Raw genomic sequence first — 23,041 nt, 5'->3', positions numbered from 1 at the left:
AAAAAACCCACACAAATACTGGAGAAACTCAGCAGGTCAAACAGTGCCTTTATGTAGGTGAAGATACAACACCAACCTTTCGGGCTTGTGAAACTAAGTCAGTTACTCATTTACATGTTGAGAACTGCAGTGGATTTGCATAGCATCCAACACTATTTACACTCTGTTGTATCTTTTCTCATTTAAAACTAAAAGACAGGGTATGGGTTTGTGATGGCATGTTTCATTTGTGCTCTGATACTGATAACTTATTTGAGGGCCCTAATTTTGCAGACATATCTGGGTAAAACTGCCTATATTTCTGGAGTATGGTGGATCATTTGAGTCCTCCAGGGGGAACCTGATCAGAAGCCACCACATCTGACAATCAAGGTCAAGATCATCCTCAGTGAGCAACCACTTTGCCATTGGCCCCTTTAAGAGAATACACACCTTGCCTGTGGCTCCTTTAATGACCTGTTCAAGATTGGGCATACCTGAGCCAGCGCCCACTGCCTAGTAATAGATATAAAGTCCAGCACTTGGATCAGCAGAGACTCTTTTCCCCTGGGAATGAATCCAGATCATGAGCCAGACAGCGCTGGAGAATCAATTACAAGGTGTGTGCCAGTAAAGGGTTGGGGAACTTATTTTGGTGCATATCTACAAACCAATACCTGTAAGTTCCTTCGTTCTTTCCTAACTAATTGTGGTGTTGTACCTGCACCCCATCAAGGGGTGGTAGATACTGTTGATGCGTTTTTGTGCTATATTTTATCGATCATGGTGTGTAGTGATTATCAGTTGTTAGTTGTGAGTGTAAAACATGAAGGTGCCGTGGTTGAAGTACAATCACAGTGCTGTGGAAACTCAGCTGGTCAAACTGTGAACTTTATATAGGAAAGATAAAAATACATACCTGGAAACCAATGTTTCGGGCTTTGATCAAGGTATGAAAAAATGTAGCCTGACACTCAAACATGTTTTTACTCCAATGCAAGTGATTTGCATATGTGTGTGTGTGTGTGTGTGTGTGTGTGTGTGTGTGTGTGTGTGTGTGTGTGTGTGAGATAAGTGATCCCTGTGGTGACCTTCTCCCGCAGGCATATAAAGGATTTTTGTTGCAATCAACTTTTCTTCAGACTCGTTGGTTCTCAGACTTGCTGAACTTGTTTCTCACATCACAATTTCTCTGTATAAATGTGAGCAAGTTTGGATTCTCTGCTTTTGTGTGCACAAGAGTGGCAATCTGGCAGCAGCTTCATGTACTCAGCTCTTGGTATGATGGCCAGTCCTACAAACTCTGGGAATCCAAAAATGCTGCACATTCTGAACCCTAAAAGTAAAGATGGAAAGTTTTTGAGAAAATTAATCAGCAGTTCGGGCCTCATCTGGTGGGAAGAGAAACAGCGTAAATGTTTTAGGTCAAAGACCCTTTGTCAAAGCGAGGATGGAAAGAAAAGAAGGTAATTTAGCTGCAGGGCACAGGTGGAGAAGGATGTCCTTGACAGAGTAAAAGAGAGGTGACCATGAGGATAAGCTCTAGACTACGTCATCTAGTGAATGATTTAATAAGAGTGAGAATGCAGACAAAAGAGCATAAAAACAGGAGCAGGAGTTGGCCATCTGGCTCATAAAGCCCACTCTGCCATTCATGAGATCATGGCTGATCTGATGATAGGCTCATCTCCTCCCCATATCCCTTTATTTCCCTACTATCCAACCTTGGCTTCAATCTATTTATTGAGGTAGCTGCCACTGCTTCAATGGGCAGTGAATTCTACAGATTCACCACCTTCTGGAAAAAAACAGTTGCTTCTCATCTCCATCCTAAATCTAGTACCCTGAATCTTGAGGCTATGTCCCCTAGTTCTAGTCTCCCCATCAATGGAAACAACATATCTACCTCTATCTTATTTCCACAAGTTTCTGTAAAATCCCCTCTCATCTAAATTCCAGTGAGTACAGTCCCAGGCGACTCAATCTCTCTTCATAGGGTTACCCTCTCATCTTTGGAATCAACCTCTACACTGCCTCTAAAGTCAATACGTCCTTCCTCAAGTAACAATGACGAAAGGATATAGGAAATGCAAATTGCAGTATGGGAAGAGACATTCAGTGGGTTAGGCTGGCCATGCCCTCCATTTCCAGAGTAAAGAAATACAAACAAGCTGAGCCATAATCACATATCAACAAAGAAAATGGTCAAAAAAATCCATTTACTTGACTTAGGATTTGATAATGTGTCCACATGGAAAATGGCGTGCAGTTCATCAAGCATACAATGGCTTCACCATGACAGTATAGAAGGGAACACATACATCCTGAACTCAGCATTGAAATCTGCAATTTCAGATAACTTGATTTCTTGGTCTGTATCAGTTGACAATCTGATATTTGCCCACTTTGTTAGCTCCCCCCCCCCCCCCACTTTATCTCTACTTACTTAACTACGTTCTATTTTGAGTCATGCATTATCCTCTCAATTTGCCATTACCTTTGGAAAATACAAATTACAATCAAATCTCTTGCAAAACTATTTAATAACTGAAAAATAAATTGTTTACAAGCTGGAATGACTGGTTATCTAATTTTCTCGCTTTCATTTATTTCAGTTGGAGAATAAAAGTCTGGTTTGTGACTGGAAGTATCCTGTAATAAAAAAGGAAGTTGTATAATGATGTAGCTCACACAGGAGAGTCACTTTTATCAAGGTATCAAAGCATAATTAAGAACAACCAAAAGTTGAACAGCACTCCCTCAAGGAGCCTAAAGCAAATAAAGATGTGGGAATGTTTGCTTTAGAAACATTAAATCTGTTACTTTAAAGGACTTTACACATAATGGATTAATCTTGCCCTTACTAATTAAAAAGTTCTCAGAAGTTTTTCCATGTCCGATTAAAGTAAATCAAATAAAACTTCAAAATTCACAATATTCAACATGATTCTATATACAAAAAAAACCACAATTCTCCTCAACAGCCTTTAAGTGTCACTGAGCCACATCAGCATTTCATGAATTCCTTATATGGTCAACCTGGTCTCAATTGCCTTCAGTGATCTGTATCAAATTCAAAATACAGCAGACTAAATAATTCAATAGACAGTGACATGGGTCATTTCTCTATCAAATGCAATTTCAAATAGTAAATAGGTAATTAGGGAAAAAAATCTACAGATTTACATTTTTTACGCGTTTAATTTTGAATGTTATTTTCTTTTGAAGTCTATAGGCAACAAAATTAGGCAAGCTGAATTAATGGATGACTGATTCATTACCTTCAAACTCCACCAAAACATACATCATATTGACCTTTAAGTTGGTCAGAACCCATAGACTCTCTCTGATCTTACATTATATTTCAGCTGCATCTGTATGGATGATGCAAAATCATGAAGTCAGCATGACCAGTTATTATCAAAATTACCAGGGCAAACAAACTTCATAAATGTCATTCTTAAACTCAAAATTCATTTCCATTAAGATTTATCATAAGGAATGTATTTAAAATCCCTTGTATCAGACACCTATGGGGATTGGTAAATGCTGGATAAGTGTATTCTCTGGTTGCTTGAGACTTACTCTTTCAATGCCTAACTCATAGACTTTCATTAAGAAGAAACAGTTTAAAAGACACTGTACTTACACTGAACAAACTTCACTTGCATGAATATATACACTTATATCATTTGACTTAATTTTTCAGTCATATTCTTTGAAAATATTTAATTATCACTGAATCTGCAGGTTCCTCCCCCTCCATGGAACCGCCCAAAAGATGATTACAGATAATTAAACCCCACCCACCCCCCCCCAAGTTTACAGATAATTAAACCCCACCCACCCCCCCCCAAGTTTACAGATAATTAAACCCCACCCACCCCCCCCCAAGTTTACAGATAATTAAACCCCACCCACCCCCCCCAAGTTTACAGATAATTAAACCCCACCCACCCCCCCCCAAGTTTACAGATAATTAAACCCCACCCAAGTTTACAGATAAAACCTCTGACCGTGGCGACTCTTACTAAGCAGGGATCAGGAGCCACTTTAAGAGAGTCACCCCAATGGCAAGCGGCATCAGCCAGTTCTTCATCCTGGGTGATGGCTTTTTATTCACAACTTTATTCAAAGCACAACCAAGGCACTCCACTGGCTGAATATTTGCTCCCATCTTCACCAAAGGTTTATGTCTTACTTCAGAGAACATTTACTTTTACAATCTTAAACATACCTTTTTTATTTAAACATCTTGTTTTATTCTTAGTTATTTTAATTTTTAAATTTATTTTCCTTATTTTTTTGCCTGTTGCATGAGGTTGCCAATTGCTTGAAACCTGAACCCCAGGGGTTTTACTGTATTTGGAACATATATAATTCAAGGTGCATATTTGATATTTATTGTCCTTCAAGGCAGCAAGAGTCATGCTGTCTTGAGATGTTATCTTGAGTCATTGCTTTGGTCATTGGTAGATCCCATTTTCATTGAGCCTGAGAGCCAGCACAGATATTGCTATCCATATTAGCCTAGGCATAGTCACAGGGATGTGGGTCAAAGTACTATTTATTTAATTGATTTTCTATGCAGCTAGTGTTCACTGGCAGTTCACTGGTTGCACACATCAGCAAGAGGCCTAACTTTATGTCCAGGATACTAAATAAAGGAAGTCTATAAAAAGAAGTTATGTGTGCTTGAGATAGGTGATGGAAATCATTTCAGAAATTAATCTGCTCTGTCAAAGAGTAAAAATAGTTCCTCATGCAAGTTCTATTGAGATCAGGCCTTGAAGAGGAAGTAGGTGCTGTACTTATTGGGGAAAGGAGCCCTTCTGGAAGCACACTTGGAATGGATAGTGGGGAGAAATAGCAACAGATGCTCACGTCCTTGAACATGGATGCATTACAGAAAGATATAATGATCTCCTGTGAGATCTCAAACTGGGTGAATTCAACCTCAAACTCCATAAACTACCACTGAAACCATCCTCTGCTCAACTCAGTCATCTCCACCAGTCATCCACTGGCAACCTCTGTGAATTGTGGGTCGAACTTACATTCATATTTTTCACCTTCCTCCTACACAGTAGAAATGCTCACACACACACCTCGGCCTTGTACAAACTGGTAGCTATCCATCCTTAACTGTGCATTATTTAACATATCACATGACACCAATTGATACACTTCCAACTTCTTTTAAAGGGGAACACAATCCCTGGTTGGTAAAAACTGAAGAAGGAACTAATGACTGCCTTCCACAGTGACACTTTAAGGCTGCTGAGGAGAATTGTGTTTTTGTTTTGTATGTTGAATATTCTGAATTTTAAAGTTTTATTTGATTTACTTTAATCGGACTTGGAAAAACAGTTGGAGAGAAGAGGGGAGAGATATAGGTAGAATGAAGGGAATATCTCTGACATGTTGACTTCAAAGAGTTTAATAGGAAAAGTTACAAGTTTGTCTGTATAATATGTTACAATATGCCTCATTGTAACAGCTTAGGTAGCCACTGATAGAAGGTCAGAATGGGAATGGGTTGTTAAAGAGGAAGGAAAGTGGAAACTCAGGATTACTTCTGCAGGCCTTCAGCCTAACTTAAGTGAAGCATAAACGTCTGCAGACATTGTAATTGTCGTCAAGACATTGAGATGCTGGAGGAACTCAGCCAGTCACGCAATGTCCATAGGGGAAGGGCTCAGGCCCGAAACATTGGTAATATATCTGTACTTCCTATGGGTGCTGGGAGACCAGCTGAGTGCCTCCAACATCTCTGTGTTTTGACCAGTCTAACTTGTTCATGCCAACTAATCTAGTCCCATTTTCCTGCATTCTGCCCACATCCCATGAAAACTTCTCAATCTTAGTGATGTTTTTAACATCTCAATTATCCCTGCTTCTAGTACTTCCACTGGCAGCTCATTCCATATACCTACCATCCTGTGTGAAAAAAAGTGCCCCACAGGTCCCTTTCAAGTCTTTCCCTTCTCACCTTAAATGTATGCGCTCTAGTTTTAGATTCCCCAGTCCTGGGAAGGCCTACCAAGTCAAGTTTATTGTCATCTGATTGTACAAGTACAACCTGACGAAACAGCATTCTCTGGTCCTCAGTGCAAAAACATGCAGACATACCCACATACACAGACAAAAAATACACATGTGGGGCAAGTATTATAATCTATTAAAAATAAATAAATATTGCTTTGAACAAATGAGAGTCTTGGATGTTTAGTGTGATCAGTTGCTTTGGTTGTTCAGCTTCTCACTGCCCGTGGAAGAAACTGTTCCTTAGCCTGGTGGGGCTACCTCTGATACTCCCAATTCTCTTACCTGATGGGAGCAGCTGGATGCTGTGTGCAGGCTGGAAGGGGTCCTCAATGATTTTGCATGCCCTCTTCAGACAACAATCCAGATAGATCACATTAATTGGGGGGTGGGGGGTGGGGGGAGACTCCAGTGATCATCTCTGCCACTCTTATGGACGTGGATTGACCTCTGATCCATTTCTCTGCAGCACAGAGCTCCTATAGAAGGTTGATATAATGGTGGTTGGTAGCCTTGCCCACTTCAATCTTCTCAGGAAGTGCAGTCGCACCTTCAGACCCAGACCTCCAGAGTACTGAGTCAATGCAGGCACTTGTGTTATGCTGCAGTCTGCTGTTGTATTCTGTGATTGTGAATCATCTGTGTAAAGTGTTAGGATGATGTGCCTTTGTGTGTGGAGAGTTCCAAAGATTCATCATCTCTGTGTGAGAACACCCTCCAACCCATTGAACCTCCCCCTAACACCTGCCTGGTCTTCACCATCCCCTCCGACCTTACCCTCTTGGAGACAGAATGCTCTGTCCTCAGTAGAGGCCTTCCTGACAAGTGAGGAGATGTTGAGTGTCCACGATAGGTCACTAGTTAAGTGAACTCCAAGCACTTAAGCACTTGGTGCTCTCCACCTTCTCTACTACAGAGATGTTGATGTTCAGTGAAGGATGATCCCTAGTCCTCCTGAAGTCCACAATCATCTCTTCTGTTTTGTCACGTTGAGACTCAGGTTGTTACTCTTGCACCATTTCACGAGATTTTCCACCTCTTCTCCGGAGTGGAACTCATCATTGTTGCCGATGAGGCCAACTACTGTTGTGTCATCTGCAAATTTTTTTATTTAAATTTTTTATTTTTCACACTATGAACCATACTGACCAAAATACACACAAACATTTCCCTCTTGAATATACACAATGTCATTTTCTCCCCTTTTCCCCCCTCCCTCAACCCCCCCTCCCCACCCACTCAACATTCAACATATATGATACATTAAACCCATTAAACAATGTCATCACACAATGAAAATAAACAAGAAATTTGTGTCTTCTACTTTTACATACTGGGTCAGTTCATTTCATCTTCTTCTCCTTCTGTCATTTTAGGTGATGGAGGTCCGCGGTAGGACTTCTCTGTTGTGTTCCATGTACGGTTCCCAAATTTGTTCGAATACTGTGATGTTATTTCTTAAATTAAATGTTATTTTTTCCAATGGAATACATTTATTCATTTCTATGTACCATTGCAAACTTGATGACACTGCTGGAGCTAGATCTGGCTACATCCTGTGACCTTTCAATCCTTTTCACTGTCAAGATTGATGTTTAACTGCCAATGAGATGGCAAAAGAAACTATGATGTGGATTGCATCCAAAAGCAGTTTTCCTTCTCTCAGCACAGTGCTTTGGAACAACATTACTTCCTGCCACTGATTTCCAGGAGACTGTAATTGAGCTAATTTTGTAATTACCAGTATGTTACCAGATGTAAACAATACATCAACTGGCAAGACCACTCAATAATCTTGTAGTATATCACTATGTCACAACATGTTAAATCTTTGCACTCAGTGTGATGATGAACTTTTGAGATATTGTTGACCAGGGTGTTGTCTGCATTTGGCTAAAAGGTCAGTAATATGTATATGTCAGAGCAATGGTGATGAGAATTATGTAATTGGGCTATCCGTCATGTCATATACAATAAAATCCCGTTATCTGAAATTCAAGCAACTGGCAAAAAAAAGTGGAAATTAAATAGGTAAAAAGAACAAAAGTTTAAAATTGGCGCTTCCTAGTGGTTAGTTCACAATCACACAATATAGAATCTCAAGCAATCAGCAAATTCACTTATCTGGCATCTACCAATCTCCATAGGTGCCGGATACCGGAGGTTTTACTTTATTTTCAACCAAGAAATTAAATAATGAACCTCTGTGGTGGCTGAATGGCATTATTTCTCCTCCTGTTCAAAAAGAAAAGTAGCATAGATTTAATGCTGTTTTATTCTTCTCTCTGTGAAAATATTGGAATACTTTTGCTTTGCATGAGAACATGGTAATGATATTCTGTAGATATTCAGGATTTAACTACAGTTGTAAAGAAATGATATCTATAAACTATCATAGATGAAGGACATCATCATGGGTGCATAAAGAGAATAATATTTTCTGAACATGAGCTATAATTTATAGAGTTTAATTTATAAAAGTTCTTCAAAGATAGTTTGAAAAATGCCCAGGCCATTTGGAAACATGACTTCCATCTAGTGGCTGTTCTGTACAGAGCAGCATACCATTTTCCACACTACGTCACAAATTTGTTTGAAATGATCGCTCACTGATGCATACCCATACGTGATGCTTCAGTTTAAGAGCAAAATGGTCTCTATGTATATTAAACATTTAATTTTTTTACAATTCATCAAGCATTAAATTGTATTTTTTTTAGGGTGGAAGGAAGAAATTGAGTCATCACATCTGGATCTTGGTTCAAATCTGTTATCTAAATCAGTTGACACTAGAGCTGGGACTCAAGTGACAGGGTGGATTCTTCCACCTCTGCTGGTTTCTCAGCAGGAGGTATTTTCTGGGCAGCTGATAACAGCAAAAGCACATAGGGAGCCAATGAGAGGGGTTGGGAGCGTAAGAGGAAGTAGGAAAGGTATGCTTACACATCTCCAACTTTTGGATGAGTGAAGTGGAAAATGAGAAAATAACCAGTTGTAACTACAGTGTCATCTCTGTGGGTCTGCATCTTACCAGTTGTGACACTGTTGTAATGGCTCCAGTTATTGTGAGGACCCAGACCTCCAGAGTCAATGCAGGCACTTGTGTTATGCTGCAGTCTGCTGTTGTATTCTGTGATTGTGAATCATCTGTGTAAAGTGTTAGGATGATGTGCCTTTGTGTGTGGAGAGTTCCAAAGATTCATCATCTCTGTGTGAGAACACCCTCCAACCCATTGAACCTCCCCCTAACACCTGCCTGGTCTTCGCCATCCCCTCTGACCTTACCCTCTTGGAGACGGAATGCTCTGTCCTCGGTAGAGGCCTCATCTTTGTCCAACGATGCCTGCACCTTAGCGAGTTCTGTGCACGACATAATATTGACTCTTCTTCCATTGGCTCCGTCTCCATGTCTACTTCCACAACTGCCTTGGCCACCTCTGCCCCCACATGCAACAAGGACAGGATTGCTTTTGAACTCACCTACCATCCCACCAGCCTCTGCATCCAATACATCTTCCTCTGCCATTTCCACCACCTACTACGTGATCCCACCACAAGATACATATTCCCATCTCCTCCCATCTCTGCCTTCCACAGGGACCACTCCCTCTGTGACTGCCTTGACCACTTCTCCCTCCCCATTGATCATCCACTTGGGACCTGCCCCTGTGACCACAGGAGATGCTCCACTTGTGCCCACACCTCCTTCTTCAGCACCATTCAGGGTCTCAAACAATCCTTCCAAGTGAAGCAACATTTCACTTGTGAATCTGCAAGGGTAACCTAGTGCATTCTGTGCTTCTGCTGTGGTCTCCTCTACATCGGAGACTGGACACAGATTGGGAGATCTTGGCTCTGTCAGAGTGGATCTCTTCCCCCGTCATCTCTCCATTCCCTGTCTCCTTTTGCACAGACATGATAAATTCTGCCTAATAACATCCAATTTAACACATTTTGTTGGTCTGGATTTCTTCCCCACTGCTTGAATCCTGAGGCTTTCTAATATATCCTGCTTCTGATTTTTCCTTGAAGAAGGGCTCAGGCCCGAAATGTCACCATTATATCTTTGTCTCCTATAGATGCTGAGGTGACCAGCTGAGTTCTTCCATCATTTTGGTGCATTTACCATGATCACAGCATCTGCAGACTCTTGTGTTTCACACAGACCAGAAGGTTGCACGTGGATTTGTCTGTACTCTGGACTTCCTGAAGATTCAGAGAGAGTTGGGCTGCATTGTGTCATGCTCTGGACTCCACATTTGAAGTCAGGACAATTCATGAAACATAAATGCCATTGCTTCTTGAATGTTCTGATGATGTGTGAACAAGAAACATTCTCATCTCATGTTACATACTTCTTCATGCAGAACATTATGGTGGGTGTATTCCATTCTCTTTGAAGTATCGATGGATAATTCATAGCAGACAAAAGCTATCCATCATTGGTTCTTGACTCCAGTGTGGAGAATGAAGTTATAATCTTAGATGCAGAATCATTAAGGTAAAGGTTCCGTTATTGTCATGTAATACAACATTTAGAATGTAACATGCATGAAATTTTTTAACGTTGTCTACCATAAGGAAGACAGAGAGTCTAAATGTCTAGTGGAGAGTGATATTGAAATCTTTGAGAGAAGAAACCAGGTAATTATTTTGCCTGCTTACAGCATTAGCTGTTTCTGGGCAGGAATGCTGCTCAAGTTTAATATGTGGGATTTTCATCTCCAAAGTGATCAAGTGTTTGGATAAGGGCAGGGGTGGCCAACCGTGGCTTGCAAGCCACTTGCAGCTCTTTGACATATAATGTGCAGCTTGCAGAAATATGTTGTCTGAAATAGGATCGTATGAGCTGGTGCTCACAATAGTAGTGTTAATGGGCATGGTTTGGTTTGCCATTGTCTGTCAAATGGCCTGAGCATCAGGAGCTTGAAAGAGAGGGCCTTTGCGGCCTAGGCGAAAGTTCGCGGTTGGGGTGGACTCTCGCTGGGCCTCTCCAAGCTCCTGACACTCCGGTCACCTTCCTATCCGATGCCCCAATTGCAGTCTTTCGCCTAGACCCTGGCCATCCGCCCATCTGAATTCCCCAAGCTCCAACCACAAAATCTTGCATCGGTCCCAGTTGTCTGCCCATTGGAGGTCTTGACACCTTGAACGTGGATTTATTACCCCGCCCTGGCCACTCCTCCCCATCCCACCATCTGAGCTCTTGATGCCTTGAACAATGCAGATACTTACTGCGGTCATAAATAGCATGCTTTTAATAGTCAAATCCCTAAATTTTATGCTAAAAATTTGTCCACAAAATTCGACGATTACACATGTATATATGGTATGTGTACTTTTCGATTATTGAAACTAATACAAATTAGCAGTTTAAAAACCACATAAATGAATAAATATTATTATGTACATGTATTTCTTAATATTTATATACTTTTTTGGAACAAAATGTACATGCAAGAGTAAAAATATGTATATTTTTTCATGGCTCTCAAACATCTGGTTTATTGTCTGTGTCTCTTACATTAAGCAGGTTTGGCCACCCCTGCACTAGGGCAATCTGCTGTGCGCATGTACGTGTTCCCTTTCTCAGCATTATTTAAGCATACTTTTGCAGGGTTTATAATCTACATAACCTCCAAAGTAAAATATTTACAATGTCCAAAAAAAAACCAGGCCAGTGAAATACAAGCAGTCTGTGCAATTGTTCATTGTTCATGCACAATTTCAGGTTGAATGAAACAGTTTTGTTTTTAATAATTTAATACCAGACATAGTAACTTGCAAAAACAGTATATTGAACCTATCATGAAATATTTTTCAATATCTCACTTTCACTAGATTCTATTGAAAAATTTACAACACTAGTGATTCAGGAAAATTAAAATGAAAATCTGTACCCTGTATTTAATTATTCAGGTATGCGGATGATGTGAGAAATTAAGTAAAAGCATTCATTTATAAAAGGTTTTATGTGCAATAATAATAAGGTCCTGTTTTAATGTTCCTATGGATGGTTAATTAATTAAAAATAAACCTATACTTATTAAAAAAATAGAACACTCCATTAATTTTTCAGGATGAAATTTTTCTTTAAATCTACCAGGACTGTTTTCTCCTGCAGTCCACAGAACAGTTTTTTTTTTAAACAGAGAAGTTATGAACAAGTGTGCCGATGACACAAGCAGAAATGCTGGAGGACCTTAGCCAGTCAAACAGCACCTGAGGAATGAGAAACAAGTCAATGTTTTTGGGTCAGTGAGCCGTCCTCAGAACTGGGGTGGGGGAAGTGTGGGTGGGGGGAGGGGGATTGGACACACAAGCCACTGCAGATGCTGCAATCTGGAGCAAAAAAAAATTGTTGGAAGAACTCAGCCGGTCATGCAGCATCTGTTGAGGCAAAGGGACAGTCGTGTTTCAGGTCAAGCCCTTGGATCAGAACAGAAGTGGAGGGTTTACAGATTTTAAACCAGAGCTGGACAGAGGGGTGAGGGGTCACATATGTTTGCAGAGATCAGTGACAAGGAGCAAGAGGAAGGCATTTAAAAGCAACAGAGAGAGAGAAAGGGGTTGAAGCATAAATATTGGGAAATAACAAGAGGAATCTACCTTAAATTGGGGAATTCACTGTTTAGCTGAAAGATAGGATGTTGTTCTTCTAGTTTATGTTGTGGAGCAGGTTGCAGGCAGCAGATTGGAAAAGTAGTAGAATAGCATCTTAAAGTGGCATGCAACAGGAAGTTTAGGATCACCTCTACAGATTGAACTCTGCTCTGTGATCATGCACCTGCTTTTGATTTTTCCAATTCAGAGGAAGTCACCTTGTGAACATTGAATTTTAGATTGGAAAAAAAAAACACGTCAATCTCTGCTTAACCTGGAATGATGTTCGGGTCCCTGGACAGTGGGAAGGGAAGAAATAAATGGACGGGTGTTGCATCTGTTGCTTTTGTGTGGGATGGGAAGTGATGGTTGGAGACAGAAGAGAGGTCCAGGGAGGCATGAAGAAAGCAGAAGAGCAGGGAAAATGTGATGGCAGTGGAGTCATGTTGAGGCGGGCAGAAGTTGTGATGCGTTGAATGTAAAGACTCCTGGGGTGAAGGCTCAGTACCAGTACCTTTGATCCGCTCTGCAGGAGAGAGGGTGAGCAGATTGCATTGTCTTCCAGTGGTGAACAAAACAATTTTCAGTGTTTAGTTGTAATTCATCTCTGTCCTGTTGTTGTTAAATGTTCAGCATAGTTGATACTGTTGATCCAGCAGCATATTTAATACGGGGCTTCTCGTTTACAATGAATGGAATGGAATTCCTGCAGTTGTCTGCTGATAAATATCATCAACAGAAACCTGCGTTTGATTATGCATGAACATCTCCGTCCAAGCTATCTTGAGAATAATCAACAGGTGGATAGGGTACACTGCAGTTTATATTCACGTAGGTTGTATTTAACTGTATATAGTGATCTCCAGTAAAAGTGGAAAGAATCGATGACAGTTTTGAAACAATTTCAGAGAATGTTGGGCGGATTTCATGTTTTGGATGCCAACATTTTAGCATTAATGCATATCTGTAATGAAGAAGAATATTTAATAAGGCTCCTTTAATGTAAGTGAACAGAAACAATTCACAAGGTTTCAGAAATCAGACCATGAAATATCTCCTTTTAGTAATGCTGGATAATCTACTTACAGTGAATCAGGACAGTATTCAGGTTGCAGTAACCTCCTCCCTTGTAATAGGTACACAGTGACATCAAATGAATCCACATCAGGATAAGGAGGTGCTCCTCGTGTCATCAGCTCCCACAGCAGAACTCCAAAAGACCACTGATGGAGACAAAATGCATCACTATTCTTAAAACTTAATTCCACAGGCAAGTAGTATGAACGACAATGCAGTACTGTACTTATTTTTGAAAACTCAGAGCTGTAAGCTCCAAGGGTAAGAGGAAAGGTGTCTGGAAAGTCATCGCTGGGCAGCAGTGCTAACTGTGTGATATGGTGTGCTAACATTTTGGACTCTGCTACTGAGTGCTAAGAGGCAGAGTATTCGCATGACTATATATTAACCCTTTGGACTCTGGCCGTTTTAAACCTTTTACAATATATACTCTGGACTGGGTCAATGGGGAAACTGCAGTATGAGCTAGCTGGCAGTTGGGTATAAAACCAGTCCCAGAAAACTGGGCCATGAAATTTATGTGCTTGTTGGTCGTCCCTGGAAACGGGGATATGGAGTCTAAAGGGTTAATGTTTATTCAATAAAGTTTTGATTGTTTTCCTAATATGACTATCAATCCACAAAAAAATGCATTTATTTAGTTCAAAAGCAAAATTGCAGAAATCCTAAATTGCATTTAGGTACCATCTCCAATATAGTGAAACCTCCCAAGGCTCTTCAGAGGCTCAATTCTGATGGAAATTGATCAGAAACTGAGCCGTAAAGTTTGAAGAGCTTCCAAAAAGGAAAAATAACATGTATGGAGAATGAGGGAGTGGATAACAAACATTGGGGCACAGGCAGTTGTAAGTAAAGCGATTGGTGATGGACCAACTAAAATTCATGGTATTTAAGAATCTAGAACTGGAGGAGTACAAGGAACTCAAAGAGTTAACAAGAGGGGATAGAGAAAGAATAGAATAGGTTTGAATCATAAGGAGAAGCTGGGGCTTTTCTCTCCAGAGATTAGGAGATTGAGCAGAATCCTGACTGAGGTATACAAAATTATGTAGGGAATTGATAAAGGTAAAGAGTCTCTTTCCCAGGGTAGGGGAGCATAACTGGAGTCCAATGGTTTAAAGTGAGAAGGGAAAGATTTAATTGTTCAGTCAGTCTGTCTCTGTGAGGGAAAGGGACAAAGATGGTAAGAGTAAGGAACCTTTGTTTAAAAAGGAAATTGAGGGTTGAGAAGGAAAAACATGTCAGGTTTGTGAAATTGTTATCATGAGTTCTCTCCCCTCCTGCTACACTGTCAGTTTGGGTCCCATCCCCTTTCTTCACTGGCAAACTTCTCTGCAGGACATTGGTGCCCCTTCAGATTAGGTGTAATTCAGCCTTTTTGTAAAACTCACCTCTGCCCCAGATGAGATTCCTATTATCTATATATCTGAAGCCCTACCCTTTGCAAGATTTTTTTTAAGCCACACATCATATCCTCTCTCTTTTCATTTCTAAAGTTATTACCTTACAGTACATGCTGAGATTATTATTCTAAAGGTCTTGCTTTTTAACTTTCTACTTGATTCCATAAAGTACTATTGCAGGACCTCATCTCTCTCCTTGCCCTTGTCATTAGTACTAACATGAATTACAACATCTGGCAGCTCCCTCTCCCCTTTCAGAATGTTCTGCACCCGTCAGTCACATCGTTGACCCAGGCATCGGGGAGGCACCCCACCTATCATGCTTGCAGCCACAGAAACTCTTGTCTAACATAAAAATTAGTATTTTGAAGCCACTCCCAATTTCCTGAATGGCAGGATTTATCGCCAACCAAATGTTGTAGAAAGAGACTGCAGTGTTTAGACTTTCCTGGTATTAGGTGTAAGCAGGATGGAAATGAGAGAAAAGGGAAATGTTTTAAGGGGAAATTCTTCAATCAGAGGGTGATGAGATCAAGACAATTGGCTTTCTCAGTTGAGAGTCTGAATAGAATAAAAACTTTGTTCACATTTAACATTATTTTGGTCTTAGACATTTACAAAGTTAAAATCCCATCAATAAGATTATACGTACACTTTAGTCTGATTGTGCATTGATGAAAATGGTGACTTTTATATTGATGAGTCAGAAAAAAAACCTGATTTAAATTACACTTCACATATATTGAAAGAGCACGTCTACATTGCACTAGAATATTACTAACATACATAATCAGTGGTATAATACGTTAGTTACCACATCAGACTTGGTTGTGAATTTATGGGTTTGCAGACTTTCCAGGGCCATCCACTTTACTGGCAGTTTTGCACCACTTTTATTATTAATGCTGTAATACTCCTTCTCGTATATATCTCTTGCAAGTCCAAAATCAGCCACTTTTACAGTGTAGTTTTCATCTAACCTAAAGGGAAAATATCAAATAAAGTTTAGGAAGTTTATTTGTCACATTATACATTGGGTTTCATACTGAGTTTATGGGGTAAAATATTTCACTGATGTAATTATATGGTTATTTCTTTGGCTAATTTATAACGTTCTTGTAATTACTTCCCAGGAAAGCTTAGAAACAAAAGGTTTTGCAATTCACATACAATCATTGTTCTGCTACATGAGCAGATTTGTCCCATTCACAGCCACATAGCGAGCTCTAACCCTATGCCAACAGGTTTGCACTGTTTCAGGCCTGGCGCTTTTGCTAGTCTGCCTTTTTACCAAGGATGCTCCATGGCTTTTAAGTTTTAAATTTAAGACTAGAACTTAAATTCTATTCTGAGTTAGATGGGCCAACTGGGACAGACTTGCTCCTGCCACTGAAACAGTATAAATTATGCATGCACGTAGAAATTAGAACAGGGACTCTGCGTAATTGGGGAACAACAGTCCTTAAAATGAGTTTCAACATACCCTTTGAAAATACAGTACTATAAAGCTAAAATCAAAACATTTTCCTGTGGCATTTTTGCTTTGTACTTAAATAATAGTGGGGAAGAAAAATTACTAACCATAGTATGATGCGTCAGATTGTATTGAAGAGCATATTGATAATTTGCAGTTAGTTTGGAAAGATTTGTCCAATCATTTTCACTTACTATCTTTAATAGAGGAAGCAAACAGGGAGGACAAACATAGCCTAAACAGCAGCGGAATATTGTGGGATAATAGTGGTGGGTTTTCATAATTTGGACATAACATGAGAAATGGGTAATATGTGATGGAACTGAGGAAAGGTCCCCAGGATTTTGAGACAAGTTAGTGAGGAAATAGCAGATGTCTGACAGTGATTTTTCAAATGTCATTAGAGATGATAGTGTGATGGATTATATCATATTTTATATTTTATATATTTGCGGAAACTGCCAAAATGTTTGGCCTGGAAGTCAGCCTGAAGAAAACTGAGGTCCTCCATCAGCCAGCTCCCCACCATGACTACCAGCCCCCCCACATCTCCATCGGGCACACAAAACTCAAAACGGTCAACCAGTTTACCTATCTCGGCTGCACCATTTCATCAGATGCAAGGATCGACAACGAGATAGACAACAGACTCGCCAAGGTAAATAGCGCCTTTGGAAGACTACACAAAAGAGTCTGGAAAAACAATCAACTGAAAAACCTCACAAAGATAAGCGTGTACAGAGCTGTTGTCATACCCACACTCCTGTTCGGCTCCGAATCATGGGTCCTCTACCGGCATCACCTACGGCTCCTAGAACGCTTCCACCAGCGTTGTCTCCGCTCCATCCTCAACATTCATTGGAGCGCTTTCATCCCTAACGTCGAAGTACTCGAGATGGCAGAGGTCGACAGCATCGAGTCCACGCTGCTGAAGATCCAGCTGCGCTGGGTGGGTCACGTCTCCAGAATGGAGGACCATCGCCTTCCCAAGATCGTGTTATATGGCGAGCTCTCCACTGGCTACCGTGACAGAGGTGCACCAAAGAAAAGGTACAAGGACTGCCTAAAGAAATCTCTTGGTGCTTGCCACATTGACCACCGCCAGTGGGCTGATATCGCCTCAAACCGTGCATCTTGGCGCCTCACAGTTTGGCGGGCAGCAACCTCCTTTGAAGAAGACCGCAGAGCCCACCTCATTGACAAAAGGCAAAGGAGGAAAAACCCAACACCCAATCCCAACCAACCAATTTTCCCCTGCAACCGCTGCAACCGTGTCTGCCTGTCCCGCATCGGACTTGTCAGCCACCAACGAGCCTGCAGCTGACGTGGACATTTTACCCCCTCCATAAATCTTCGTCCGCGAATTCAAGCCAAAGATATTGTATATAGATATATTTTTGAAGGAGATAGATTGTAGGAGTGGTATAGGTCACAAAGAAACACAAACATTTAACAAAACAGATCTCATTTAAAATGCCAGAGCACTGCGCAAGCCAGACTGTCCAGGCTCCGAGTGGCTTTGCAAAAACTTTGAAGAATGCCTATAGAGACTTCACAAGTAGGTGTTAATTGGACATGCCTTGGAGTAATGGATTATTGTTGGCAGCTTGTTTAAAACCCCATTTTGAAGACAGGTTGTGAGTTCTGAGTTCAGCCTGTTGAAGCAACCCAAACCATGTGGTCCATACAAGAGGAAATGGCTGGCTAGAGTGTTTCACCTGAAATAAGGGGAAAAAGAACTCTGTGGTGACCTGCAGAGGAAGAGGTTATCATATGGTAAACCCTGATGGTGAAAATTTCTTTGGCAAGACACTGAAGTGGCTGATCGGAGGGAATCAGTTTGTGTGTATCCAACGAGCAACGAATCTCTCTCTGAAACCAATGAGAACCTTCCTGAGCAGTAACCAATTACTTTTAAACACTAGAGCTTGGTGAAAATTCATAAATGTTAAATTCTGTGCACAGTATAAGAATGGCCTGAACTGGTGAACTTTGAGGAGTGAGATTGGATTGTGAATCAAATAACTTTTCTGATCTGATATACATTACATACACGTGCACTTAGAATTAGATAGGCGTTAGTTAGATTAAGTTAAGTTAATGGTAATAAGTTAAAGTTTGAATCTGTTTTTATGTTTAAAGAAAATTAAAAACTACTTTTGTTTAGTAACCATTTGTCTTGGTGAATTTCTATTGCTGCTGGGTTTTGGAGTCCTTTGGGCCCGTAACAATAGTGCCAGAGCATTGGCGTATTGCACATGTGGTTCCATTGTTTAAAAAGGTTCAAGGAGCAAGCCTAGCAATTATTGGACTGTAAGTTTGACATCTATAAGTAAATTAATGGAGAGCGTTCTTAGAGATAGTGTATATATGTATCAAGAGAGACAGAGTCTGATCAGGAACACTCAACATGGATGTGTGTCGAAGGTCCTGTTTCACCAATCTTGTTGATTTTTTTGGAAGAGGTGGCTAGGAATGTTGATGAGGGATGAGCAGTGGATGTTGTCTATATGACTTTTGATAAGACTTTTTATAAGGCTCTGGATGGAAGGTTCAGTCGTTAGGTATTAATTTTGAGATAGTCGAATGGATTTAACAGTGGCTGAAAGGGAGATCCCAGAGAGTCAGAATAGATAACTGTTTGTCAGGTTGGAGGCTGGTGACACATGGTGTGCCTCAGGGACCTGTATTAAGTCCATTGTTGTTTGTCATATACATTAGTGATCTGGATGATGGGGTGGTAAATTGGATTAGTAAATAGGTGGAATAGTGGATAATGAAGAAGGTTTTCAAGGATTGCAGAGGGATTTGGACTTCTTAGAAGAGTGGCTGAAAGATGGCAGATGGAGTTTAATGCTGAAAAGTGTGAAGTGCTTCATTTTGGTAGGAATAATTAAAACAGGACATACGTATAGTAAATGGGAGGGCATTGAGGAATGCAGTGGAGCAGAAAGATCTATTAATAACGGTGCATCGTTCCCTGAAGGTAAAATCTCATGTGGATAAGGTGGTGAAGAAGGCTTTTACCAATCAATGCATAGAATACAGGAGTTGAGACAGTACAAGGCATTGGTGAGGCCAGATTTAGAGTACTGTGTGCAGTTCTGGTCACCAAATTATAGGAAGGATATCAACAAGGTAGAGAGAGTGCAGAGAAGATTTACAAAAATGTTACTTAGGTTTCAGCATCTAGATTACAAAGAAAGATAGAGCAAATTAGGTCTTTATTCTTTGGAGTGTAGAAGGTTGAGAGGGGATTTGATCGAGGTATTTAAGATTACGAGAGGGATAATTAGAGTTGATGTAGATAGGCTTTTTCCATTGAGAGTAGGAGAGATTGAAACAAGAGTCGTGAGTTAAGGGGCAAAAGTTTAGAAGTAACATGAGGGAGAAACATCTTTACTCAGAGAGTGGTGGCTGTGTGGAATTAGCTTCAGGGAGAAGTAGTGGTGGCAGGGTCTATTTTGTCATTTAAGCAAAAATTGGATGGGAGGGGAATGGAGGGTTATGGGCAGGGTGCAGGTAGGTGGGACTAGAGGAAAGTACTTAGTTTGGTGTGGACTAAAAGGACCAAAAATGGCTTGTTTCCTTGCTTTAATTGTTATATATGGAGGAAATGTTGCAAGTCCAAACCATGCCAGTATTTAGAGTAGGAAGAATACAAGGAGAAATCATCAAATGAAGTGAAGCCTGTTGGGGGAAAAAATAAGGGCTGGTCCATGAGCTACCAGGGACAATTAGGCAAGGAAGAGGGGAATATTGCTGTTGAAGTGGAGCGTGGCATTTCAATGGATGAGAAAATAGAATATATTTTGCACATATGCACAGTTAATTGGTATCACAAAGCTGTGCAAAGTTCATATTGGAATTACAGAACACATAAGGTCTGAAGTGATTGATAACTGTCCTTGATGTACACCTTTAATAAACACTGGTGTTATTTAAGTGTAACAAACATTTCAAATTATTACATGATTGCAACAATAATGTAGCATGCATTTTTGGCAAACAATTTATCTGCAAAGCAAAAGCCACCTATATTTTGACTTCGGTACTCACATGCAGTTTCTTGCTGCAAGATCTCTGTGAACAAACTTTTTGCTTGCAAGGTATTCCATTCCTTTTGCAACATGAAGTCCAAAACGAATAAGATCCTTCACAGTTGGATTCTGTAACATAATTTTCTGTAACATTACATTCAAATGTAATCTGCACAAAATTTAAGATGACGTTTTAATGGAGTACTTTAAAAGAGGGACAGTGTAATATTTTTGCCAACGTTATTCCTTTGATCACCACGGTGAGTATAATTTGGGGGAAACTTCATTGTGATTACATTCACAGACCTTCAGAGGTAATTGAAGTGGATGTAAATTAAAGTTCTGGTCTTTATTACATGTCTTCCCCTCATTTCAATGACCAAGAATAACATGATTTATCCGCCACATGAATGGACACACTTGATTTGAGACAATTCAGGTCTGGACTGAAATCTATTTTGAACATTTTGTTCAATCTTTCCTGAAAATATTGCATGAATGTGAGTAACTTACATGACTCTCTTCTCTGATAAAGTTGCGTAGGTCACCATGTTTCATGTATGGCAAAACTACCAGAGGAGATCCTTGGTTAGGAAGGCAGATTCCAAGCAGCGAGAGAACGTTAGTATGTTTGAAGTCTTTCATTATTAATCCTTCCTTCAGAAATTGGGTTACTTGTTCAATGCAAGTGATTCCTGTGGAAGCAGATACAGTACATTAATGTTTCACATTGAATGCCTTGGACCCCAGCATCTTAGAATACTTCTTTAGAAATAATTGAATAATAAAATGTATTATTACTTACTGTTGAGACACTTCACCGCACAATGAATATGCTTCCCATCTTGGGCAATGAGTGTTCCATGGCATACGCAGCCAAAGTGACCTATTATATTTTTAGACAATAGAGAATATAAAAATAAAGCTCGAAAGAATAAAAATATTGTGATTAAGAACAGCATTTAATATGGAACACAGAACAAAGTTAGAAGTAACCCATCTTTTCAGTCTGTGGAATACTTTTTTTTAAATTTTATTTTTCATTTGCATCAATACATACATATAATTCTTCATCAATGTAATAAAAACAACACAAAATTATATATATATATTTTCTTTTTAATCCCCTCCTCCCAAAAGAAAATGAAGAGATATAAAAAAAAACCCTGATTTTATTTATTATTCATTATTCATATATTCCTAACATATTATTGCATCCTGTACATATTAATTGAGAGGAGCAGGTGTTATGGATGATATGGATGGAGTCTTACTGATGAAATCCAAATATGGTTTCCAAATCATATAAAAATTCTCAGGTTGATTCCTTAAATTATGTAATCTTTTCCAATGGTATACAGTTTTGAATTTCCTTGTGCCATCTATCCAACCTTATAAAATTATCTGACTTCCATGTTACTGCCATACATTTCTGTGTCACCGCTTTTGCTACACTCAAAAATTTGAATTGATATTTGTCTAACTTTCATCTAGTATCAATGTCACATAAATCACACCAAGCAAAAATATTCTGGGATCTTTTGGTATCCGTATCTTCATAATCTGTCCCAATAATATTTTCAAGACTTCCCAAAATTTTCCCACTTTTTCACAAGACCAAACTGCATGTAATAAGGTTCATGTTTCTTTGTTACATCTGAAACATTTGTCAGAACCTTTTGAATTAAGTCCATGGAATTGATACGGAGTGTAGTATTATTGGTGTAAAAAAATATATTGTACCATTTGATATCTAACATTAATTGTATTGGTTACACTCTCCTGGCACAATCTTGACCAGACCTCATCATAAATTTATTTCTTTAAACTCTTTTCCATCTTTTTTTGACTTATACAATTCTTTTTTCTGCATTGTGTCTTGTAATTGTATCGACATATTAGTGATAAATTTCTCAATAAATGTATAAATTATTAAATATTCCAATGGGCTCTGTTCCAGAAGTCTAAAATACGCGCCTAACAGTCTGTGGAGTACTTGAAAGAGCATATTGGTCTGGAGAACCTAGCCATTCTCTAAGGAACCTGCGATAGCTTTTCCTTCTCCAATGAGAGCCGTTATTTGTAGACCTGAGGACAACTGCTATTGCCAATGCTTTATTATTTGTTACAGTCAAAAATCATCACTGACTCTCACTACTTTCTACCAGCTGCTATCTTGGTTGCCAAGGGCAAATATCATCAATTTTTGTCAAACCTCAGTCTGTGAACCATGAGCAGGTGGCAAAGAGTTTATTCACTTGAGTGGACAGTTCTCACAAGCACATCCGAGTCTAGGATGGGTTTGAGGCCTTTCAACTCAGAATTCCATCAAGCACAAGCCTCGCTGTGTGTACCCACATCACCATGGGCTCTTTCCTCACCCTGATCCTCCATTGCTACAGTTATTAAATTTCCACAGG

At 39.8% G+C, this 23,041-nt stretch overlaps 1 protein-coding gene across 5 annotated transcripts in view; it reads right to left on the bottom strand.

Annotated features, from left to right (window-relative positions):
* Window positions 1-11,267: 11,267 nt before the first annotated feature.
* met (MET proto-oncogene, receptor tyrosine kinase) overlaps window positions 11,268-23,041 on the bottom strand; it is a 106,774-nt gene continuing 95,000 nt past the window's right edge. For all 5 annotated transcript variants that reach the window (XM_069903869.1, XM_069903871.1, XM_069903870.1 and 2 more), the window contains 6 exons: window positions 21,427-21,507; window positions 21,135-21,316; window positions 20,641-20,750; window positions 15,922-16,087; window positions 13,714-13,850; window positions 11,268-13,591 (listed from right to left, as the gene is read on the bottom strand). In XM_069903869.1, the coding sequence (XP_069759970.1) occupies window positions 13,381-13,591; window positions 13,714-13,850; window positions 15,922-16,087; window positions 20,641-20,750; window positions 21,135-21,316; window positions 21,427-21,507 (887 nt within the window). In that variant the 3' untranslated portion in view covers window positions 11,268-13,380. The remainder of the gene's footprint in view (window positions 13,592-13,713; window positions 13,851-15,921; window positions 16,088-20,640; window positions 20,751-21,134; window positions 21,317-21,426; window positions 21,508-23,041) is intronic.

Source organism: Narcine bancroftii, chromosome 11 (assembly GCF_036971445.1).
Source record: "Narcine bancroftii isolate sNarBan1 chromosome 11, sNarBan1.hap1, whole genome shotgun sequence".
Classification (NCBI taxonomy): domain Eukaryota; kingdom Metazoa; phylum Chordata; class Chondrichthyes; order Torpediniformes; family Narcinidae; genus Narcine; species Narcine bancroftii.
The sequence above is the reverse complement of the archived record's forward strand: the minus strand, read 5'-3'. Positions and strand labels throughout refer to the sequence as shown.